Source organism: Dermochelys coriacea, chromosome 1 (assembly GCF_009764565.3).
Source record: "Dermochelys coriacea isolate rDerCor1 chromosome 1, rDerCor1.pri.v4, whole genome shotgun sequence".
Taxonomy (NCBI): domain Eukaryota; kingdom Metazoa; phylum Chordata; order Testudines; family Dermochelyidae; genus Dermochelys; species Dermochelys coriacea.
The window spans coordinates 135,298,783-135,322,337 of NC_050068.2; the positions used below are offsets into that span (position 1 = coordinate 135,298,783).

General features: G+C 42.4%; 1 protein-coding gene across 10 annotated transcripts in view; it reads right to left on the bottom strand.

Moving 5' to 3' along the window:
* The window catches only part of GPM6B (glycoprotein M6B), a 148,715-nt gene that overhangs the window by 39,428 nt on the left and 85,732 nt on the right, over positions 1–23,555 (bottom strand). Inside the window, exon 1 of one of the 10 annotated variants that reach the window (XM_038387263.2) lies at positions 11–609. The exons of 6 other annotated variants lie outside the window; for them this stretch is intronic. In XM_038387263.2, the coding sequence (XP_038243191.1) occupies positions 11–71 (61 nt within the window). In that variant the 5' untranslated portion in view covers positions 72–609. Of the gene's footprint in view, positions 1–10; positions 610–23,555 lie in introns of those variants that run through there. 3 more of the 10 variants (XM_038387273.2, XM_038387270.2, XM_038387274.2) reach the window with 3 other exon arrangements.

The window sequence follows — 23,555 nt, forward strand, 5'->3', positions numbered from 1 at the left end:
CTCTGGGTACCTTTTTTCTCTTGGCTTTGTTCTGTATTTTCCTCTGCTGCAGTTTCCATGGCTGGCTTCATACCATCCACCAAAAATGCTTTCTCCCCCTCCCCCCCTCCTCCTCCCAGCAAAATCTTTTTCTCTTCTTTCTTTCTGACTCCCTTCTGTCTCTTCTTTACAGCAGCAGTGATTGAGTGGCTCTGTTCTTCACTACAGTAGATTACAGTCCTTTCCAAAATGCAAAAAGTCTTGTCAGCTTCAATTTCGCCTTGCTTACTGGTCCATAAAGATTTGTGCCAGGAAACACTCAGCCATACGTCACCAAGGACCCCAGTTACAAATAGCCATTCTGTGTCTGATTGTGTCCCAACTTCTATGTAGCTGGGATTGGAAGAATCGGCTAACCGTCCTTTCTCCTTGCTTGCTCTCTTTCCCCTTCCCTCTCTTTCTCCAGAGGCTCCCAATGAATGTTAATCAATTCCCTCAGCAAAGAATGGATTTGTGACATAAGAAGTGGGGATGCATGTGAGAATGAAAGAAGCCCCCTCCTGTCACATGACTCAGCTATGAAACTAGCCCCCCTATTGCTGTCTCTAAGGAGAGTCATCACACAATCACAAGGCTTTCTTTCCCATGAGACCCTATTATTATGCTTCACATTTTGATTTATTCCATATGCCCTCTGCTCTTGCAGAGAACAAACACAATGTGCACACCGCCTCCAGTTTATCTTCTGCTGACTTTAAGAAGCAAGTAAGGTTTGGCTCTCATACAGCACAAACCAAAGGAAAACAAGCAATTGTGTATGGATGCATCTGTGTACACATAACGTACACAGAGAGCTTAAAGCAGAATTTAAAATCCTTTCCTTCTCCTCTGGCTAGCAAAGATCACAATACAAATGTGAACACAAATGAACAGAAGTACAATGTAATAGTTTTTAAAATAAAACTGGGTAAGCAAGCTGTGACAAAGCTCTGTCCTTGCCTCCGTGGGTCCCACGTTTCCTGGGCGGATTTCGATAGCCTCAGAGGCTCACTGTGACCCTCCACGTAACCCTTCTTTCTCTTGAGACAAGGGTCACCGTCTACTGAGCCATTTTCATCATAAGCCAGTGAGGGAGGTGAGGAGAAGTTATCCTTCCTTGCACAGTCTCTGTTGTCTCCCAGTCTCAGTAATTAAACAGGGGGCAAAGATCGGGGCGGGGGGAAGAGCCCGGGCCCACCCTCTACTCCGGGCTCCAGCCCAGGGACCCTAATAGTATCAGCTATGGTAGCTGACCTTTTAGAAACATGATATATACAATTCCCTGGGCTACTTCCCGCACAGCAGCCCTCACTTCCTCAAGCTCCACTTCACCCTTACCTCAGGGCCTCCTTCCTTGTGCCTAATATGCTGTGTACTACTCAACCTCTCCAACCGCACAACTTCTTTCCACAGCTCCTGACATGCACACCCACCTAACTAACTGGGAGGCTTTTAACTATTTTCAGCCAGCCCGTGATTGGCTTCAGGTGTCCCAATCAACCTAGCCTTCTCCCTACCTTCTGCAAAGTTCTTAATTGGCCCCAGGTGTCTTAATTGACCTGGAGCAGCTGCCCTTTCACTTATCCTGGTAGCAGGGATTTGTTTAGCCTGGAGCTAATCTATCTATCTCCCACTACTCTTCCATGGCCATCTGGCCTTACCCCGTCACATATCCCCCGCTCTGCTCAACACCATAGAGTTGGGGAACTAGGGACGCCAGGCAGTATGCTCGTGACAGACCATCAGCGTTGCCATGGAGGCATCCAGCCCTGTGTTGTATGCGGAACTGGAATGGTGGAGGGATAAGAACCACCTGGTGACCCTTGCATTCTTTTCCTTATTCCGCTGCATCCACTAGAGGGGTGCATGGTCCGTCACAAGAGTAAATCGCCGGCCTCAGAGGTAATAACGCAGTGTCTCCATAGCCCATTTGACAGCAAAGCATTCTCTCTCGACTACTGCATATTTCTGTTCTCTTGGGAGAAGCTTTCTGCTTAGGTAGAGGATTGGGTGTTCTTCTTTTCCCACCATTTGCGACAGAACTGCTCCCAACCCCACCTCGGAAGCGTCTGTTTGTAAAACAAATTCCCTGTTAAAGTCCAGGACTATGAGTACAGGGTCATTACAGAGGGCTGTCCGAAGGTCTGTAAATGCTCTCTCTGCTGTGTCGGTCCACTTTACCATGTCTGGACCTTGGGTCTTCACCAGGTCTGTTAGGGGACTTGCCCTAGTGGCGAAGTGGGGAATAAACCGTCAGTAGTAGCCTACCATGCCTAGGAACGCACGGACCTTGCTTCTTTCGGGTCGGCTGGGGCCAGTTTTGAATTGCCTCTAGCTTATTCGTTTGGGGCTTAACTATGCCCCTTCCCACAATATATCCCAGGTACCTAGCCTCTGCTAGCCCTATGGCGCATTTAGCGGGATTAGCAGTGAGGCCAGCCCGCCTTAAGGTGCGCAGTACTGCCTCAACTTTCCCCAAGTGGGTTCCCCAGTCTGGCGTATGGATGACGACATCTAGGTATGCAGCTGCATAACTAGTATGGGGGCGCAGCAGCTTATCCATGAGGCACTGGAATGTGGCTGGGGCCCCATGTAGCCCAAAAGGGAGGACGGTGTACTGGAATAGCCCATCCGGGGAGGAGAGTGCTGTCTTTTCTTTAGCTTCTTTGGTCAGAGGAATCTGCCAGTATCCTTTTGTCAGATCCAGTGTAGTCAAGAATCAGGCACTAATCAGTCGGTCAACCAGTTCGTTGATGCGTGGTATGGGGTATGCATCAAACTGGGATATTTCATTCAGTCGGCGAAAGTCATTACAGAATCTCATGGTACCGTCAGGTTTAGGCACTAGAACAATTGGACTGGACCACCGACTATAAGATTCTTCAATAACCCTAATTCTAACATTTTCTTTACTTCAGCCTTGATTTCCTTTCTTTTGGCTGCTGGGATTCGTAGGGTCTCAATGTTATCTTGGCTCCGAGGATCGTGCGGATATGGTGATAGGTCTCAGTCGTCCGCCCTGGTTTTGTAGAGAACACATCTCTGTTGCAATTAATCATGTCGGCTGCCTCGATCTTTTGGATCGGCGTCAAGTCGGATGATATCCTCACTTGCTTGTGTAAGTTATCCTCCTGGGGAAGGGTCTCCTGCATGACTAAGCATGTCTCTCGATCATGCCAAGGTTTTAGAAGATTGATGTGGTAAATTTGCTCCGATTTCTGGCGGCCTGGCTGCTGCACCTTATAGTTCACGTCTCCCACAGCTTTGATTATTTCGTAGGGTCCCTGCAACTGGACCAACAGTTTACTTTCTGTTGTGGGCACCAGTATCCCCACCCGATCCCCTGGTTGGAACTGTCGAAGCTTCGCTTGGTGGTTATAACGGGTTCGTTGGGTCTCCTGTGCTCTCTCCAAATGTTCCCGTACGATGGGCGTAACTCGGGCTATCCGATCTCTCATCTGCAGTACATGCTCAACTATGTTCCTTCCGAGATTTGGCTGCTCTTCCCAGGCTTCTCTGGCTATATCCAATATACCGCGAGTGTGGCACCCATATAGTAGTTCAAATGGAGAGAAACCCGTGGAGGCTTGTGGAACCTCCCGGATGGCGAACATGAGGTAAGGCAATAGGGTATCCCAATCTTTCCCATCCCGGCTCACCACTTTCCTGATCATGGCCTTGAGGGTCCTATTGAACCTTTCCACAAGGCCATCTGTTCGCGGGTGGTATACAGAGGTCCATAGGGCTTGTACATGGAGCAATGAACAGAGATCTTTCATCAACTTGGACATGAAAGGTGTCCCTTGATCAGTCAATATCTCCTTGAGTAGCCCAACCCAGGCAAAGATCTGTACTAGCTCCTTAGCTATTGTCTTGGAAGCTGTATTGCGCAGGGGAACAGCTTCCGGGTACCGGGTTGCATAGTCCAGTACAACAAGCACATGTTGGTGGCCCCGAGCTGTCTTCTCTAGGGGCCCTACCGGATCCATAGCTATCCATTAAAAAGGAACCTCTATTATTGGAAGAGGTACCAAAGGAGCCCGCAAGTGTGGGCGAGAGCTATGTAACTGACACTCCGGACAAGAGGTACAGTATCGCCAGACATCTTTATGTACTCCTGGCCAGAAGAACCTCCGCAGGATCTGTGCCTGGGTTTTCTCTACCCCTAGGTGTCCTCCAAACAGGTGACTGTGGGCGAGACTCAATATGGCTTTTTGATGTTTTTGTGGCACCAGAAGTTGTTGCATCTCTTGCTCCTGCATTTGCACCACGCAGTACAGGAGATCTTTCTTCACTATAAAGTAAGGTGCGGGACCCCGGACCTTCCCATCCACTGGTATCCCATCGATCTCTGCCACCTCTTTCCTGGTGTTATCATATCTGGGGGCCTCCGCCTGGTCCCGCCCAAAAGTCTCTCTCCCGGGAGTAACCTGCCCAAGCTCCCAGGGGCCGGCTTCTGCTTCTTCCAATGGCTCACCGCCGTCATGGTTGGGGCAGCTTCTGGCTCACCTTCGGTGGTGGAAGTTTCTCTGTTGGCTGCTCGCGTCCATCTGCCTACTAGGGAGGTCTTCTGGCCCTGGGTCAGGATCCGGGTTCCCAAGGCCTTCGCGGCCTTCCTCTCTTTTTTTTGTCTTCCAGGTCTTTTGGGGGGCTGAGAACAGATCCTGAGAAATCTGAGCGAACATTGGGGGTTGACATTCCCCCAGTGATGAGTCGCTGACCTCAGGGTCTCCACCTCCCTCCAGCCTCTCCGGGGGGAGTAAATTATCAAACCCTGGATAGTCCCTCCCAATGACGACAGGATATGGGAGTTTAGGAACTACGCCCCCGGTCACCTCAAGGGGTTTTCCTGAACCTCTATCTCCACTGGATGGTGAGTAATGGCTCACGGCCCCATGCACGCACATCACTGCTACACGTTTGGTTTGTAGCAACTGACTATATTTTACCAGCTTACCCGATATGAGGGTGATAGCACTCCCAGAGTCCACAAGCGCTGTAGTCTCTGCTCCATTTATCCTCACTGGCCTGGTGTAATTATGCGAGGCTAATGCGACCCCCGCGAGGTGGATAAGGGAGCATGGGACTCCCAATCCCCCAAGTTACATTGCATAGGCTGATCCTAGTAAGTTGTATTGATCATAAAGTAGTGAGAGAAATCAGTCCTTTAACATCTTGGGCCAAATCCTACTGCCCTTACTTATCAGAGTCGTTTCAATAAAATTCCCATTACACTTAAATGCCATAATTTTTTAAACCTAGGTGCCTACAGTTCACTCCTATATCCATATTTAGTCTCTTACATGCAACAGGCCTGACTTTCCAAGGCCACATTTTTGAGATGGCTAAATATATATTTAGGAGCCAAAAGGAGAGGAAAGCCAAAGACTTCATGAAGTCACTAAGGATTAGCTGTTGTTATTGATTTTATACTTGGATGCTAATGTGATGTGTAGTAGTATAAAACCCTAAGATTTGGACACCAGGTTTGAAAATTTGGCCAATGGGACTACTTTCATGACAAAAGCCAGCAGGATTTGGCAACTATAGATAAGAGAACCATAACCAATTAGTAAAAAGAAAAGGAGTACTTAGAGACTAATAAGCTGTAGCTCATGAAAGCTTATGCTCAAATAAATTTGTTAGTCTCTAAGGTGCCACAAGTACTCCTTTTCTTTTTGTGAATACAGACTAACATGGCTGCTACTCTATAACCAATTAGTAGTATGGATTCAGAAAGCTTGGGTACCACCTAACCTAACTGCTTTCTTAATAGTATTAAAAAAATCTGTGGACAAAGTAAAGCAGTAGATTTAATATATTTGTATTTTACTATGGTTAAGCCTTTGGTACAGCGTTTCACAAAACCCTATTCTCAAAATGGAGTCAAAATGGCTTTAATATAAACACTACCAGTTATCATGACCCTTTGTTTGTAGCCCTTCAGACTGTTTCCTCATTCCAAAGTAACAAGTTGAGGAGAGGTGTGGTACCAGGGGTGGGGGGCACACTGCAATGGTCTGCATTAGGGACAGTCTTATTTAATAATATTCATTTAGAAAAAAGGTTAAACAGCACATTAATGAAATTCACAGATTAAACTGAACTGGAAGGCATTAAGAACATTAGCTAGGATAGTAGAATAATCCGAAGACTTTCAGAGATGAGAATTGTGGATGGAAACTTTAAAAAAGGTTCATCTTGAAATAAAAACCTAAATTCTGTGGAAAAATACAGTAATTCAAACTACAAATATCAACCGGAGGGAGAAATGTGGGAAACAGTAGTACTGGAAAAAGGTGAAAAAGCTGTTAAAAAAAGCCAATAAAATGTTGGGGTGCATACATCAACACGGAAGCTATAGCCCTTAGATATATAGCTCTGGCTTGGCCACTCCTAAAATCTGTTCTGTTCTGGGCATCTGCTTACCAGAATATGTTGACAAATTGGAAGGAGCTCATGCAACAGCTACAAAGATTATTGTAGTGAATAGATAATAAGGAAAGATTATCAAGAGCTAAAAATATACAGCTTGGCTAAGTGAATGGGGACAGGAAAACAGCCTCCCAATAGCAAGGAGGAAGGAAAATTATTTAGCATAATAAAAGAGGATGTAACTGCTGAAATTTAGAAAGGAAAAACTTGGCTGAATATCAGGCATATTTCCTGACATGGAACAGTCTGCCAAAGCAAGCAGTGGAATCTCCATCACAGGGGACTTTTAAAACTGGGATGGACTAATCTGTAGTAAACGTTTTGTAGGTAACAGTGAGTGATTCCCTGGCAGTAAAATGTATTAGATTGTTCTAGTAGTCTCTAAATTCTATGAGATATTTAACAAATATAGCCCTATACCCCACAACTTTCCTTCCCAAGAAAACATGCACACACTAAGAGCTAGTGAAAAACAAAGCAGTTATATTTCCACACCTATACATTCACCAGAGCTAACACAGAACCTCTTGGAATGACAACTGAACTGTGAAATACATTCTGCCAAGCTTAGCACACAACCTCCCTACCAGAAATAGGTTTTATTTAGCCACTGACATTTACAGTGCTGTCCTTTGACATCTTCGCAGGCTTCTCCTCCAGCTCTACTCACCGAACATTCAATGGCCATGTTTGTAGTCCTAGAAGTGGAAGACATGGCTGCTTTTGAAGGTTTTCAAGTCTCATATTTAAACATAGGTTCAGCTGCCTAGTTATCCAATTAATGCTATCTGCTCGCTACTTAACTATAAAATCTTTGCAAATCAAGCAAACATACTATAGGCACTGCTTAACACACATTACGTATCCTTCCTCCTTTCCCTTTACGGGGTAAAGATTTGGGCACATTTATCAACCTCAGTATCCCTAGAGCACCTGCAGCTGTTTCCAAGTCGCAGCTAAATGAAGGTATCCAAGCTATGTGACCAAACGCCATACTTCAGTCTATTCTTTTTGCACTCCCACTTCATATTCAGCTCCATCATCTGGAGTCAATACCCCAGGATGGGAGTTGACTCAACCTTTGAGTTCAAATACACTGTAGATTTTAACATCTTATTTGCACAATACTTACCTTGCCATATCCCTTGTAGATTCTCATCTGTTCACAACTTAAGTGCATATTTCAACACTATATCTTTTTCCAGTGCCTCACTAAGATGCATTTCTAGCATTCTTCTCTGGGGTTTAACTCATATTTCAAATCACTTCTTGGGGTCTTCACTTAGCCAACTCCATCCCACTTCATTCATTCTTGTTTTAAATATTGCAAGATTCGGTTCATTGCATCCCTCTCCTGGGATATCTCCTTGCTAGCTTTGACATTACATCTATGCAAATGCACTCCTGATTCACTTGCGGATCCCTCTATTTCTCTGCTTTGATTATGAAACATCCAGCAGTAGGATGCTGCAGCATAGCTTGGAACTGATACAAGACTAAAGTTCACTCATCTTAGACCTTAACTTTGTGCCTAAAGCTAAATAAATTGGAATCATCCTTGACTGTGAACTCTGTCCTCTAACATCTTTCATGTCTAAATCTGTCTGGCCATCTCAGAAAATTGTAATCTGTACTTAATTCTGGATCTGCTGAAGCATCTCCTTAGGTGTTTATACCACATTCACTTTCACATGTTATGTTGTTTACTGTATGACACCATAAATTATAGATGAAGGGTCAGGGAGAGAGAAAAGACCTATTTATATCAAAATTGTTCCACAACCAGTAGTAGAGTTTGTCTCTCTCTCAAACCTCCAGATACCCACAGCTGCTCTGTATTTGAAGTTTGCAAATACCCAAGAGGGAAAGGAATCTTTCCTCACTTGATCTAGGAGGGTAAGAGAAATGGGATGAAATTTATGCCAAGGAAAATTGTGTTATACTATAAAATTATAGATTGAATACCATGGGCAAGACTCCACAGTCTGCTAGCAGGAAGTGGCAAAAGCCCATCACTGGTCATGTAAAAGAATACTAGACAAAACAGTTGAGAATCTATTAAAAAGAGTGCTTCCAGATTTGGCAGGGAATGACCAAACAGAATCTTACCTATTAGAAATCAAGAAGATTGTTCTCTCCCATCCTCTCTCACCTTTTACCCACCCTTCTAGTCTCAAAACTCTCCACTGACTTGCCTCACCTCCCTTTTCTGCACTCCCATTTACTTATAGTCTCCTGTCACTTTTTCCAGGCCTCCAGTATTGATTTATCTATTCCCCGCCTGTGACTCTCTGCAGTCTGGGAGTTAGGGGCATTGCACTTTACCCTGTGCTGCTTCATCCATCTGGTGCGTTCTCAGTTTGAACCAGTGCCACTCTCTCCAAATCTCACCTCAAAAAATATTCTTCTTTGCTTTAGCGTTTCATTACAATGAAACCCAGGACTGTTTTAGGGATACCTTCGTCTTTTGGAGTTGGATAGGATTATTTGCATTATCAACACTTCAAATTAGGTTGTACAGGGGTGGCCAGAAGCAGATGATACTTTTGTGGAGTCCTGGGCCAGAGCAAGTGGGGCCCCTCACCACCCCTTCCACCTGCAGTTCCCCCACGGCGCTCCTGCCGGGGAAATGGAGTTGGGACATGGGGGCTTGCCCCGTCCGGCACTCCTGCCGGGAAATGGGTCGGGGCACGGGGCTTGCCCCACTTCCCAACCCCACCCAGGGTCAAGGTGTAGAGGCACCCATTTTTCCAGAGCCTCCAATTGGCCTGGGCCCCTGGGCATGGGCCCCGTTGGCCCAGTGGCTAATCCACCACTGCGTGGACAAAAAAGAAAAAGAATTTGATTTGATTTCCAAGAGTTACTGGCCTCAAATTTGTAAAAGCTTTCTTACTTTTCAGTATTTGAGATACTTTGTAAGCAAGAGGTCATCTAAAAATAAAAATTTATTTTTTATATATCAAATATATAGAGAAAAAGAAAAACTTCATCCAATTTTACATCCCCATTAACTGTTTTTAAACCCAGTTAATTCTCAATTTTTGCACATTGCTTTGAAAATGTGAAGTGCAGTCCAAAAGCATTGAATGTTATGTAGGGTTTTTGGGGACAAATCACAAGAATAAAATGTGATTTTTACTATATGCCACTAGAACCCAGAGAAAAAGATACTGCCTGAATCTCATGCTGCAATCAAACAGAATTAAAAAAAAACCACACACATGGCTTGTTTCTTCAGGACTATAGAATTACATCAGTGTCACCAGAACTGAAAAGAACGGACAAATCTGTAATTTAGAGAGCCACTGGAACACATTAGTTTGAGAGTGAATCTGTGCACGTGTGTGTGTGCGCACGCACAGACAGACACAGACACACACACACACACAGAGCCTTGTTATAGTGTCTTCCAGCTAAAGATCTCAAAGCATCTTACAAACATGAAGGAAACAGCCCTGGGAGATAAAGTTATATTTTAGCACCATTTTACAGATTGAGAAAATGAGGCACTATTAAGTGAGTTGTCCACCCAAGGTCATATAGGAATCCTGTAGTAGAACCAAAAATACTTCCCAAGTTTGCTGACATCCAGTTCAGTGTTTTAACTGCCCTGCCATCTTTCTGAAAGATATGTTTAGTTTTACATACTTTTCGTGAGTTTGACGATGCCACCAAAACAAGAGAGCCACAAGCGTGTTGCAAGAAGCCATTCCTGAACAAGTGCATATCAACACCTCATCTAAAACTTTGGGACTGAAATCCTAGCCCCACTGAAGTCAATGGCAAAACTACTATTGACTTCAACAGATCCAGGATTTCAGCCAGGAAATATTGGCAATTTATACAGCAGCAGCTTAATCCTGGCCCCTCCCCCCATCTCAGCCAAAATGCTGACATCAGAGAAAGCGTTGAAATAAATGGTTGGGTACAAGGTGTTGAAACTGATGTTTATTTAAACACTGGTTTCAACACCTTGTGAGTCAGCCATTATTTCAATGAGATTAAACCATAGGTGAGAAAGATCAGAGTTACCCAAGACAACTGTAGGCCACCTGTTAAATTATAAATGTATTTTCAATTTGTGAACAAGATATTTAATCATGAAATCCTCAGCTGAGATACTGACTAAAGGGTTCCCAATTAATTACCATATTCTCTGAAAGTACAGATTTCCTCATTAAGAGGACTGCAGGACATTAGCAAGTTCTACTTTGAGGGTTCCCAATTAACTCATCTAAATATGTGCCAGGCAACTTGAACAAATGCAGTTTTTCCAAGCCCCTCTTCTGAGCTGGAGCACTGTACCTATTGGAATCCTAGTCACGTATAAAGTAACGGTTCTTTCTGCACTTCACAATGCCCTTGAGAATGCTGTTCATGGGCAACGAACAATGGCTGCTGAAGTGTTTAACTGTTCTTTCACTCGTATACAAGCAGCTGCACACACAAAAAGTTAAGTGTGCACTTGGGGAACTCAAAATAACTAAATAAAGACACTATCTCATAATATTGAGTAACTTAACCTGACTAAAGATAGGAAATTTGGAATTACGTCTGGAACATGTCATGTCTAGCTTTTACTGAAAATCAGAGCAGTGGGTGATCTCACCTACAAAATAAGCTTCAAGATAAAAGCACTAGATGGTGAGTTAAGGACAGGGTAGCAGTTTTCATTCACAATTCTCTGATAGGCCATCTAAAAATTCCTTTGCCAGGGCAGTACAGGTCCCTACACTATATATTTCTAGCACTTTGTCTACTTTATTGAAAACCTCAGGACTTGGGGCACTCAGTTTGCTTGGAGACTATTCCACAGCCCTCACCAGCAGGGAGATTTCACTGAAGTTCAGCATATGTTTTTCTTTTCCATCCCATTACTCCTAATTATGCCTAACTAAATAGTTTCTTCCAAACTTGGTGTTTACTCATTTAAAACACTTGCAAGCCGCTATGTCTGTACTTTGTAATGATTTAAAAATAGAATATTTTTTTCATTTAATGTTTCAACAAAAATGAATCCCCTCCTACCTTTGGATTATGATTAGGTTCTCTGAACACCATCCAGTTTGTCAATGTCTTTCTGGTACCGGAGTTTCCAAGGATTAAAAGCACTATTCCTGGTGTTCTCTTGCCAATTGCATAGAAAGGGATTGTTACATACCTGCTCTGTGACTTGATGCCTCTACATATGCAGTTCAAAACTGCACTGGGCATTTTTGCTCTCATTGATATTTATTGTAAACTCATGCCCAATTTGGTCTTATCACCTCCCTTAGATTTCTTTCAGTATTATTCATTATCCCTCCTGACTCCCACTGTTTTCTTTTCTTTTTTGGGGGGGGGGGGTGTCTGAGGAGGAAAAGGGTATAAAGGGAGAGATGATCTTCAAGCGATAAGCTTCCTCCCTTCTCCCTGGCTATGCTCCATTTTGGACCGTTTGGATCTCAGCACTGACTAAATATAGTGGGCAACAGACCAAGCCACTTCACAGTTCTGGTCTGTTCAGAGAGGTACCCTGGTCAATCTGGAACAGAGGTTTTGCTCTTTATGCATACTCCAGTGCCACTATGTGTAGCGTGACATATGTATTGTCATTACTGAGCAAATCATCCAGCCCGATTTAGCTGTTCAAAGATTGATTGGTAGAAATAAGTTGAAAAATTTAAATGGGATAATGGTTAAAAGAAGGGTTTTTTTTTTGTTTTTTTTTTGTTTTGTTTTTTTTTACGCACTCCTGTCACATACACAGGAAATAAAAGACAGCAGCAACACAGTGAAATATATGAGCAAAAGCACACTTTTGTTAGATTAATTTTCTATTAGAACATTGTTTTCTGGCTTCTTCAGGCCCCAAATAACTTGAACTGTAAGCCTATTCTTGCTTTAAGCACAATTTCAGGCAAGTACCCTAATGTCATTAACAGGAGATCCATTCCTTAGTTATGAGTACTTGACATAGTTCCTTCTATTTCCGTTGTATGAGTTCATTAATGTATAGATAAATCCTGTACACTACATAAAACTAACACTGATTAAAATATAAAACTAAAACAGATGAGACTTAATTTGATTCTCAGATGCAAACAGGACAACTGTTTGGCCAATCAACATAGGCCACTAGAGCCAGAATATCATAAGATGAAGCGATGGGACAACATTTAGAGACAGGTCGCTGACTTTTTTCAACCACAAGGTACATTTTATAGATGTTCTAGTACCTCTAAAATACACCCAGCTCTATATGTATTTGGTTGAGTTTTATTTATATTTGAATTGGGGTATTTAATGTTTATATTGCTTTAGAAATCTCTATTAAAGATATTTCATGAAGATTTTAAAATGCAGACTATTTATGAAATTGTCATAATCTATATCTGCAGGATCGGCAGATTCTGCTCTTGAAAACACTATTTTACTTTTGGATCTTTAGTAATGCAATTTGCTTACAACTTTACAACAGATAGGAAAGTGTATCTTTATTAGGCTAGTTCTGGAACGTGGTGCCCAAACAAGACCATAGAAAACACTACTGTCACCTTTCTGCTAACACTAAGTATTATGGAAAGTAAGGGTGCCGATTCTTATCGCATAGGGAAATAGTTGTGAATGCAGATTAAACTGTGTGTGCTCTAATGAGCTTATTTTAGTTAGAAAAAAATCATAAAAGATAAGAGTTGTAACTATGAGATGCACATAGCTGTCAAAATTACATATTGATGAGTTTACATGGGTTCATGTACAGATCAGATTTGTGCTGTGGGATGGGCTATATGGACACAGATAAAGACTTCTAAATATTGAATTGAGCATAGCTGAACGTCCTCTGAATCAGGCCAAGAATTGTTCCTTTATTTCTATGACTTCTTGGCTGACAAGCTAGAGGCTTGGGTTGAGTTCCTCTGATAACTCCCCCTACTACAATCAATATATTAATTGTGCATATACTGCTGTCCTTGAGGGAGGTACTCGGAGGTCCCGTTGTATGCATCTGTATAGAAAAGATTTCAAGAAGAGTCAGTCGGGCAAGAAGACCAGACTGAACCCATGAGAACCCACTCATCTCTGTGCAGCCAGCAGACCACAGGTCTTCATGGGTGACTGAACCTTTCAGCTCTATTCATCCCTGTTCTTAATGCATAATAACAAACATCAGCGCTCTCATAATACAGGCCTCTCCATTCTTCCCTCTTTTATCATCATTCATATTGCAGCTATGACATGACTGAAAGGGATTCTGATGGGAAATGTGCTTCAAATTAGCATATTTCCCCTCCATACAATAGAGGCATTAAGCTGCTGCATTTTGAAAGTCTAAACAAAAGAAGCAAGACTGTTTTTAGCAGCAGTGTTTGAAGTTTAATTATTGGTCTATCTTAAAGCATTTTTAACAAGTTTGCTTTTTTTAAAAGAAGAAAACATGCTAGATAAAAATCATCACTTCTAAAAAGTAATTAGTTTGATGCTTTTATACGTATAAATCATCATCTGGACTGGTAAAGAGCAATTTTTTTTAACCAGTAAATTGTTTCTACTGAAACGTGACAGACACTTGTACATCTTTATGTGTATTTGTTTTGCTTACTCCAGACTTGCAGACAATCTATCATCAAGGATTTCAGAACTAATGTATATTGACAGCGCCCTATCAAATCAATTGCAGTTCTTCAGTGGGTTTCTTCAGTAGTAACTTGATTTTTTTTCCCCTCTGCACAAACTAAAATAAGTTAGACTTATTAAAATTCAGTCAGGTGCAGCACTGCTAGATTTAAGAAAAAATATACCGATTGCCCTCTGTTTTATATTGAGCACGTATAATGAGAGGTGAAAGGGAATTGGATTAGAAAGTGATTAGCTAATTAAAAGGAAAGGAGGAAGCTGAACTTGAAGCAGAAAAACAAAGCACTGTCATACCAAAACAGCTTTTAGGCAACCTGTGCTCGGACAACCTACCGCCGGACAGAATGCTGGTTCTAGGCTTTTAATCACTGGCTAGTGTGGCTAGACAAGAAGGCAGCCAACTCTGTGGCTGTCTTGGTAAAATGCATTTCTGCTTTCATCCCTTCCCACATTAAGCAAGAATATTTCCTAAGAGGAAGGGCCTCAGAACACCAAGTAAAAGATATTTCCCCGAAGCAATGCTGAATTTCTAAAGCACTGGTGTGATCGACACTCAAGCATGTCTTGTTATAAAACACAGCTCAGGATTCTCTCTATAATGAACTTGAAGCTCTGACAGAAAGAGGGAATGTTAGCGAGATCCCAAACCACTCTGAGTGAGCTGGTCTAGGATCTGTTCAGAACGAGGCTACAAAGTCAGCCTGGGGTCTTCAGAGGAAGTACTGCAAGAGTATTTACATTGGTCAGATTAATCTACTTTGGAATTTCAGTCTTTTGCTGTTATTTTCCACTGAGATTTCCTGGTGAGACACTACTGTAATTTATGTTTTCTGCTTTGTTCCTCCTAGAGGCTAGATTCCTGAAGCTGCGTCCACAGGGCTGGTGTCCCCTGGCAGAGGTGTTGCTTTTCTGTCACCTATTTTCATAACGAACATGACATGTTCCATTTAGGTCAGTATCCTGTTCCCGACAGCAGCCGGTAGCAGGGGTTTGTGTGGATGGTGCAAGCAGTTGGCAGTCATAGGTCAACTTTCCCTCAGGGAAGTTTCCTCCTAACTCCCAACAGTGGTCGACTTAAGCTGCTGCTAATGTTCTTGTGGCATTTGGGAGAAGTAGGTTGCTGGAAAAAGAACTCCATTAAGGACACGATGGTTGATATTGGTCCACGTTGATCCACCTCATATTTGTGGATATATTACTCTGGGCAGAGTTCAACATGTTAGTTTTGACCTACAAAGCCCTGCATGACCCAAGACTACCCACCTACCTGAGAGACTGCTTTTCTCCTCAAGCCATATGGCTGAGGTTATGATGAGTTAAACTTAAGCTGGTCTCCCCTTCATATAAAAGGGTGGGAGCTAAGGGCCGCTGCCTTGCAAGTCACTCCCCTGCCTTTGGCCCTAAATAGCTGAACTTGTTGGCCTTCAAAGCACACTGCACAACCCATCTGTTCTCCCTAACTCATGGGGGGAGAAGGGGAGCGGGAGAATTATGAGGGTTGTTAGTGGTGGGAACAGGCAGGGTTTGTTTCAGCCTTCATTTGGCCTTTCTGTTGCTGATTTGGGGTTAGGTGAAATTGGTGGAAGTTAAAATTAATGATATTTGAATTTCAGATGAATGTTGAGACACTTAGACTGATGGGCATAGACTCTTATTTTCTATATAAATCAAAACAATTTTACATGTTCACTAAATTGATTCATTTATTCATTGCACACACATGTTATACCTAAACAATTCTATTTTGCCTTTCAGATCACAAAGAAATCTGGCTTGAACAACAGTAAACAAGTATGCATATTTATTATTAGGGACTGTCAAGGTTCCTTCCCTCTCTGAACTCTAGGGGTACAGATATGGGGACCTGCATGAAAGACCCCCTAAACTTATTCTTACCAACTTAGGTTAAACGCTGCCACTACCAAAGTGTTACACAAATAAGGGAACTGCCCACTTGAAAACATCTTCCCCCCCCCCAAAATATCCCCCCAAGCACTACACCTCCTTTCCTGGGGAAGGCTTGATAAAAATCCTCACCAATTTGCATAGGTGAACACAGACTCAAACCCTTGGATCTTAAGAACAAGGAAAAGCAATCAGGTTCTTAAAAGAAGAATTTTAATTGAAGAAAAAGTAAAATAATCACCTCTGTAAAATCAGGATTACAGGGTAATCCGATTCAAAACATAGAGAATCCCTCTAGGCAAAACCTTAAGTTACAAAAAGACACAAAAACAGGAATATACATTCCATTCAGCACAACTTATTTTAACAGCCATTTAAACAAAACAGAATCTAATGCATATCTAATTAGATTGCTTACTGACTTTTTACAGTTTCAGAGTAGCAGCCATGTTAGTCTGTATTCGCAAAAAGAAAAGGAGTACTTGTGGCACCTTAGAGACTAACAAATTTATTAGAGCATAAGCTTTCGTGAGCTACAGCTCACATCGGATGGCATCCGATGAAGTGAGCTGTAGCTCACGAAAGCTTATGCTCTAATAAATTTGTTAGTCTCTAAGGTGCCACAAGTACTCCTTTTCTTTTTGACTTTTTACAGGAGTTCTGACCTGCATTCCTGCTCTGGTCCCGGCAAAAGCATGACACAGTCAGAGAGAACCCTTTGTTCCCCCCCCCCCCTCCAGCTTTGAAAGTATCGTCTCCCCTCATTGGTCATTTTGGTCAGGTGCCAGTGAGGTTATCTTAGCTTCTTAACCCTTTACAGGTGAAAGGGTTTTGCCTCTGGCCAGGAGGGATTTAAAGGTTTAAAGGTGTTTACCCTTCCCTTTATATTTATGACAGGGACCATTTATCTAAAAGCAGACATACATTACTTCTAGTTGCTATTTCTATGGCCAGCCATGCTTCTATCCTTCCACGTGCTTGATAATTTGGGGGCAAATATCAAGGGCAAGACCTGTTCATATTACAAAGGGAAGGTATAATTCACAATCTCATGTTAAAGCTAAAAGAGGAGAAATTTATGCTGGGTGTCAGGGGGGCTTTTTAATCCGTCCTTGGTATGAGGAGCACACTAATAAAATAGCCTGAGCAGTTAACAGAGGAATGTAAGGCCATGATGGGGATCAGTTCTACTTCTATAAATTGATTTCAATACTACTGCTTGCAGATCAAGGTACTATTCATCCTGAGTAAAATTGGGCCCTTAAGCAGAAATATTAAATCAGTTAAATGGATTTGGATGCTGTGAAGTGGGACGAGACAGAACTTTGGCTGTATCCACAAATTGCTATATTCCTATGATTCTATATGTCAATAGTTCCTTCCATTCCTTCCTCCCCCCACAAATCAAAGTAATTAAGAGAAATTTCCACCAAAATAAAAAGCAATTCCATTTCGTACAATTAGACTCTGAACCTTGAACTTAGCTCAAGAACAGAGATGGCTTGGAAGGATATTCTTTTCAGCACAACACTTCAGGCAGGCCCTACTGAACCTCACCCCCTAGAGCATCTCCTTCCTGGTGTATACAGAAAAATGACATCCCGTGGAGCAAACCTCTTAAATAGAGGAGGCCAGAGAACTTCACCAGCTTGTTTGAATAGGTCATTATGTGCTAAAAGGTCAAGGAAAATAATCCCAAATTCTAGTTCTTATATAGAATATACAGAAATGCTATGGTATTTTAGCATAGAACAGCCAGCTGTGGCAACAGCATTGTTCTTCTTTTCCTAGAAGTGCTGAAGTAGCACTCAGTCTGCCTTCTCTGGTGCCTAGAGATGATCTTTAGAGAATCACTGCAGAAATCTGTTTGACTTGGAATGTGGGACATATTCCTAATAAAATGTTCCATTTTAAGATTCCTACAGACAACAATAAGATCAGAAATGTACGTTTTAGTTAAACCTTATTCAGCCTTACTTATTTTCCATTATAGATTGCTGCCTATACACAGCCAAAAGTATACATCTTATCAAGTAACTTCCACAATGCACAGGAGTCACTTGCTTTTCATGTATAGCTATAAAGTAGGTTTTTATAAGAGGACATCCTCCAGGATCTTTGCCAGCTCAGATCTAATCCTGGTCCTTGGTGAGAAGAGAGCCTCCCCAAAATGTTATTTACATAATTGTAACAGGACAATATTTGATCTCAGAAAAGAATCTGCTACTTTTGTAGGCAAAAATTGTGTGGCCCTCTGCACTGTTCTCATACAAGGTGATTAGCAAAGAGGCAAAAGATATATTATCCATGAAGTGGAACAAGCCCCCTTTATCTGCCTTTTTGCCCATTCAACTCACTCTAAAAAGTTTGGCTTCTTGGATTGCCTTTGCAAATAATCTGAACACTTTAATGACTTTGCAGTGTTTGGTTCAAGGCATTTAGTGAGCGCTAGAAGTGGTTCTCAATCTTTCAGGCAACTGCACAAGTTTACGACACTCACAGATCGCTGCTATAAAAGCTGGAGGAGACCACCCACTTCCATTCATCAGTGCATACTCTAGATCATGCTGGACCTTGGAGTAGTTCCCAGCTTTATTCTAGCAATTGCAATACTGACTTAGAGCAGAGGTGGTACATTGCAACCCACAACAAAGGGCCATCCTTAAAGTTAGGGAAGGGGAACCTAGAGTACCAGTTATCAGTAAGTCTACATTTTAGGCACGGGTATTTTTAGTAAAAGTCAAAAGACAGGTCACTGATAGTAAACAAAAATTCACAGCCTGTTACCTGTCCATGACTTTTACTATATACCCCTGACTAAAACTTGGGGGGTGGCGGAGTGGCTCAGGAGGGCAGCCCTGGGGGAGCCACAAGTGCTGGGGAGGGGGGCACAGCCTGGGGGGCACATTGGTGGAGCTGGGGCAGGCTCCCTACCCGGCTCCTAGCTCCACATGCTGCCTCCACTCCGCCCCAAGCCCCAGTTCTGCAGCTCCCATTGGCTGGGAACCAGCGTGGTGCCTGCAGGCGGAGGCAGCACATGGAGCTGGGAGCGGAGGGCAGGAGTCTGAGTCACGCACATAAGCGCCGCCCCACACCCCAACCCTGAGCCCCCCACACCTAAACTCCTACTCCTGGGAGGCGGGGGAGCCCGAGACTCACACAATATATGATAGATTGCAAACTCATTAAGGCAGGCAGCATCTTAGACCCCATGAACAAGTTTGTGGCCCAACCTTAGAAATCCAAAGGTTTGTGAGAGTGGAAGATAGATCTGTGGGGAAGGGGAGAGTACAAGCAGTTTCCTCTCTCTCACACTTTGTTCCCTTCAGAGGGTTGGACACAATCCCAGTGAATGACTGGATCCAGGACAGCATCTCCTTGGACATTAGCCTTGACACAGGACGGGTTGTTGTGGCCCCCATCCTGCTGCACCCGCCAGTGGAGCTGACCCCATGCTGGGGAGGGATACACTGTATTCTGTATACAAAATGCCTCCAGAAGTTCACAGTAGGGACGTACACTTGTGCAGTAAAAGGCACACACTTTAGTTCTATCCACCCACATACAGCATCAAGCATACTGTTGATGTCAACAGTTATTTTTTACTTATAAATTTATTTCCAACTGTACTGTTATCTTTAAAACTTCTACAAATGATGCCAGCTATTCCAGCTGTACCAGCTCCTATAGGACTTAATAGAAAATGATAACTTTCTTACAGATTTTTGAATCATTCTATATGATTTATTAGACTTTCTTGCCCTGCAATGTCATTCTACTGGATGGTTTTTTAAAAGTACACAATTGCTATTAAGTTTTATAGGCTTTTTAAAATTAAAAATAATTTCTCTAGATGTCAATTGGCCGGGGCCCCTGGGCATGGGCCCCGTTGGTCCAGTGGCTAATCCGCCATTGACGATAGTAGTAATCTTACATTGTATTCTAAGACAATCATAGAAATGTAGGGCTGGAAAGGACCTCAAGAGGACATTAAGTCCAGCCCTTCTGCGCTGAGGCTGGATCAAGTAAACCTAAACCACACATGACAGATGTTTGGCCAACCTGTTCTTAAAACCCTGCAGCAATAGGGATTCCACAACTTCCCTTGCAAGCCTATTCCAGAGCTTAACTACCCTTACAGTCAGAAAGTTTTTCCTAATACCTAACTGTCAAATATAAAGGGAAGGGTAAACACCTTTAAAATCCCTCCTGGCCAGAGGAAAAATCCTTTCACCTGTAAAGGGTTAAGAAGCTAGGATAACCTTGCTGGCACCTGACCACAATGACCAATGAGAAGACAAGATACTTTCAAAGCTGGAGGGAGGGAAAAACAAAGGGTCTGTCTGTGTGATGCTTTTGCCGGGGGCAGATCAGGAATGAAGTCTTAGAATTTAGTAAATAATCTAGCTAGATATGCGTTAGATTATGATTTCTTTAAATGGCTGAGAAATTAGACTGTGCTGAATAGAATGAATATTCTTGTCTTGTGTCTTTCTTGTAACTTAAGGTTTTGCCTAGAGGGATTCTCTATGTTTTGAATCTAATTACCCTGTAAGGTATTTACCATCCTGGTTTTACAGAGGTGATTTTTTAATCTTTTCTTATATTAAAATTCTTCTTGTAAGAAACTGAATGCTTTTTTCATTGTTCTTAAGATCCAAGGGTTTGGGTCTGTGGTCACCTATGCAAATTGGTGAGGATTTTTAGCAAGCCTTCTCCAGGTAGGGGGGTGCAAGGTTTTGGTGAGGATTTTGGGGGGAAAGACGTTTCCAAACAACGCTTTCTCAAAAATAAACCCAGACGTTTGGTGGTGGCAGTGGAAGTCCAAGGGCAAAAGGTAAAATAGTTTATACCTTGGGGAAGTTTTAACTTAAGCTAATAAAAGTAAGCTTAGGAGGTTTTCATGCAGGTCCCCACATCTGTACCCTAGAGTTCAGAGTGGGGAAGGAACCTTGACACTAACCTAAATCTCCCTTACTGCATATCAAGCCCATTACTTTTTGTCCTACCTTCAGTGTACATGGAGCTCAATTGATCGCAGTCCTCTTTATAACGGTCCTTAACATATTTCAAGACTTATCAAGTCCTCACCATCAATCTTCTTTTCTCAAGACTAAACATGCCCAGTTTTTAATCTTTCCTCATAAATTAGGTTTTCTGAACCTTTCATAATGTTTATTGCTCTCCTCTGGACTCTCTCCACTTCAACCACATCTTTCCTAATGTGTGATGCCCCAAACTGGACACAGTACTCCAGCTAAGGCCTCATCAGTGCCAAGTAGGGCGGGACAATTACCTCCCGTGTATTAACAGGAGTGTCGTGTGTATGACACCACAGGATATTAGCAGCCTTTTTCGCAACTGCGTCACATTGTTGATTTATATTCAATTTGAGATCCACTACAACCCCCAGATCCTTTTCAGCATTACTAACACCTAGCCAGTAATTCCCCATTTTGTTGTTGTCCATTTGATTTTGCTTTCTTAAATGTAGTACTTTGCATGTCTTTATTGAATTTCATCCTGTTGATTTCAGACCAATTCTCCAATTTGTCACAGTCATTTTGAATTCTAATCCTGTCCTCCACTATGTTTGCCCTTCTCCAGTTCTCTGGGACCTCACCCATCCTTCATGAATTCTCAAAGATAATGGAACATTTTGAAAGCCCTCACCTGCAGACACCCATCCTGTCTCCACCCTTTTCAACATTTACATGGAAAGCTAGTGAGAGAACAATAGCTCCACTGCCAAAAAGCTGAACACTTAGTTGTCTTTCAATTTGCCAGAGGTGCAACTTCTACCACCACAAGGATGTAACAATGACTTCAAGAGATCAGCTAGATTAGACTGAACTTGGGAAAAAACAAAGGTGGAATGATGATGGTTGACAGGGGAAGAACCTATAAAGCAGTTAGCCAGGATCGTATCTTCACTTTCCATCAAAGGCATACCTCCTCCATTCATTTAAGTAATAAGATGTGTAAGAGTCCTGTTTCAGTCACGGTTAAGCCTAGAAGACACACACACAATGCCTCAAGGATAAAACAAAAGTTCTTCCATTTTAGGCTTGCTATATACTTTGCCCCTTCTTCCAAGATGAGGATCTGATCCAGCTATTTATCTCCATACTGGATTACTGTAACTCATTGTGGTTAGGGCTGAAGGTGGAAGTAATAGATAATCCACCTAAATGTCTCCTCACCGGGCTGGGCCATAGCGAACCCATCATTCGTCTGCTCCCTCCACTGGCTTTCAATCCATTATTTGGTCCTGATCTTTAAAAATCATTAACAGTTCAAGTCACAACTATGTCAGTGACGATCTCTCCAGCTTCGTTGCACAAAGACAGCGGCGCACCTCTGGAGCAACGTAACTTATGCAGCTCAAAATGAAGCATGTGAGAGCATTGGATGAAGTTTTCTCAGTCAGAGGCTGTGAAACCTTCCTCTACATCGCCAGAAATACATTTAAAATAGAGAGAGATCTTAGTAGTTCCTAATTGGATATGCATTGTAGAACATTAGGCACCAGATAAAAGAGGTCCTTAAAATAGGTTTGGTATTGGCCCTATTTTGGGGCAAGTAAGTGGGTGGTGAGATGGTAGAGAAGATCTGAGTTTGTTAAACTAACCTCCAAGTAAGCAAGGGTTTCTTTGTTTCCAACCGCTTTAAACTGAATTCTGGTCTACATATGCTTAGTTACTAATCGAGTAAATTAATTTCCTTTAAGGTACAGCAAACTCCTCTCTTATCGAACCTATAAGCTTTATTGAATGACTTTACTAGAAGTGCATTCTATCAGGCCTTCACAGAGTAGAGCAGTCATGAGCAACACATACCCATTCATCATTCTGAGAAGAAAAGAAGTTTGAATTAAATATGGTGTTCCAATGCAGTGGACTAGGTTTTGAAAATGTACGTCACAGAAGACTCCATAATATGTTGATGAAATTGCAGCAAATACACCTATGGTGCATGTGCAATGTTGTGTGTACATAGTATGTCCCCAGTCCTTCCTTCCTGGAAGCGCCATCTCTGGAATTCTGTACTTTTGAGATCATTATTAGCGTCTACTGATTGGTGTTGTCCAGCGCAGATGTGTCATCTCCACAAGCACTTCTTTTAGAGCCAAATACTCAGGAATGGCAAAAGAAAACATCACTCAGTGGTTCAAAAGTAGCTTGCATGATAAGAAATATACCCATCCTACCTTAGACTTCTGTCATCCTAGTATTTCAATGTCTTTACGTGGAAGCTAATGTGTCTGGGAAATCTCTTATAATGAAGATGATTTTGTTAGTCTCAAGTAGCTAAATCATGTACTGTATGGAACAAGACAGCAGTGATGAGGGGAATTAGGTGATTTAGTAGCTTTTTCTCTATAAATTTCCCAGACAGCAGAACCTACCTATAAACAAAAGCTTTTGAAACATTTCTTTGAAGCTGGGCTGGATATTCTCTTTATTATCACACACTCTCTCATTGAAATGTCCGTTTGTGTCTGGGATTAAGGCAAATTATAAAGTACATCAACCATTCTTGTGATGAAGGGACCAGGAAGCAAACCTACGTTTCCTTAA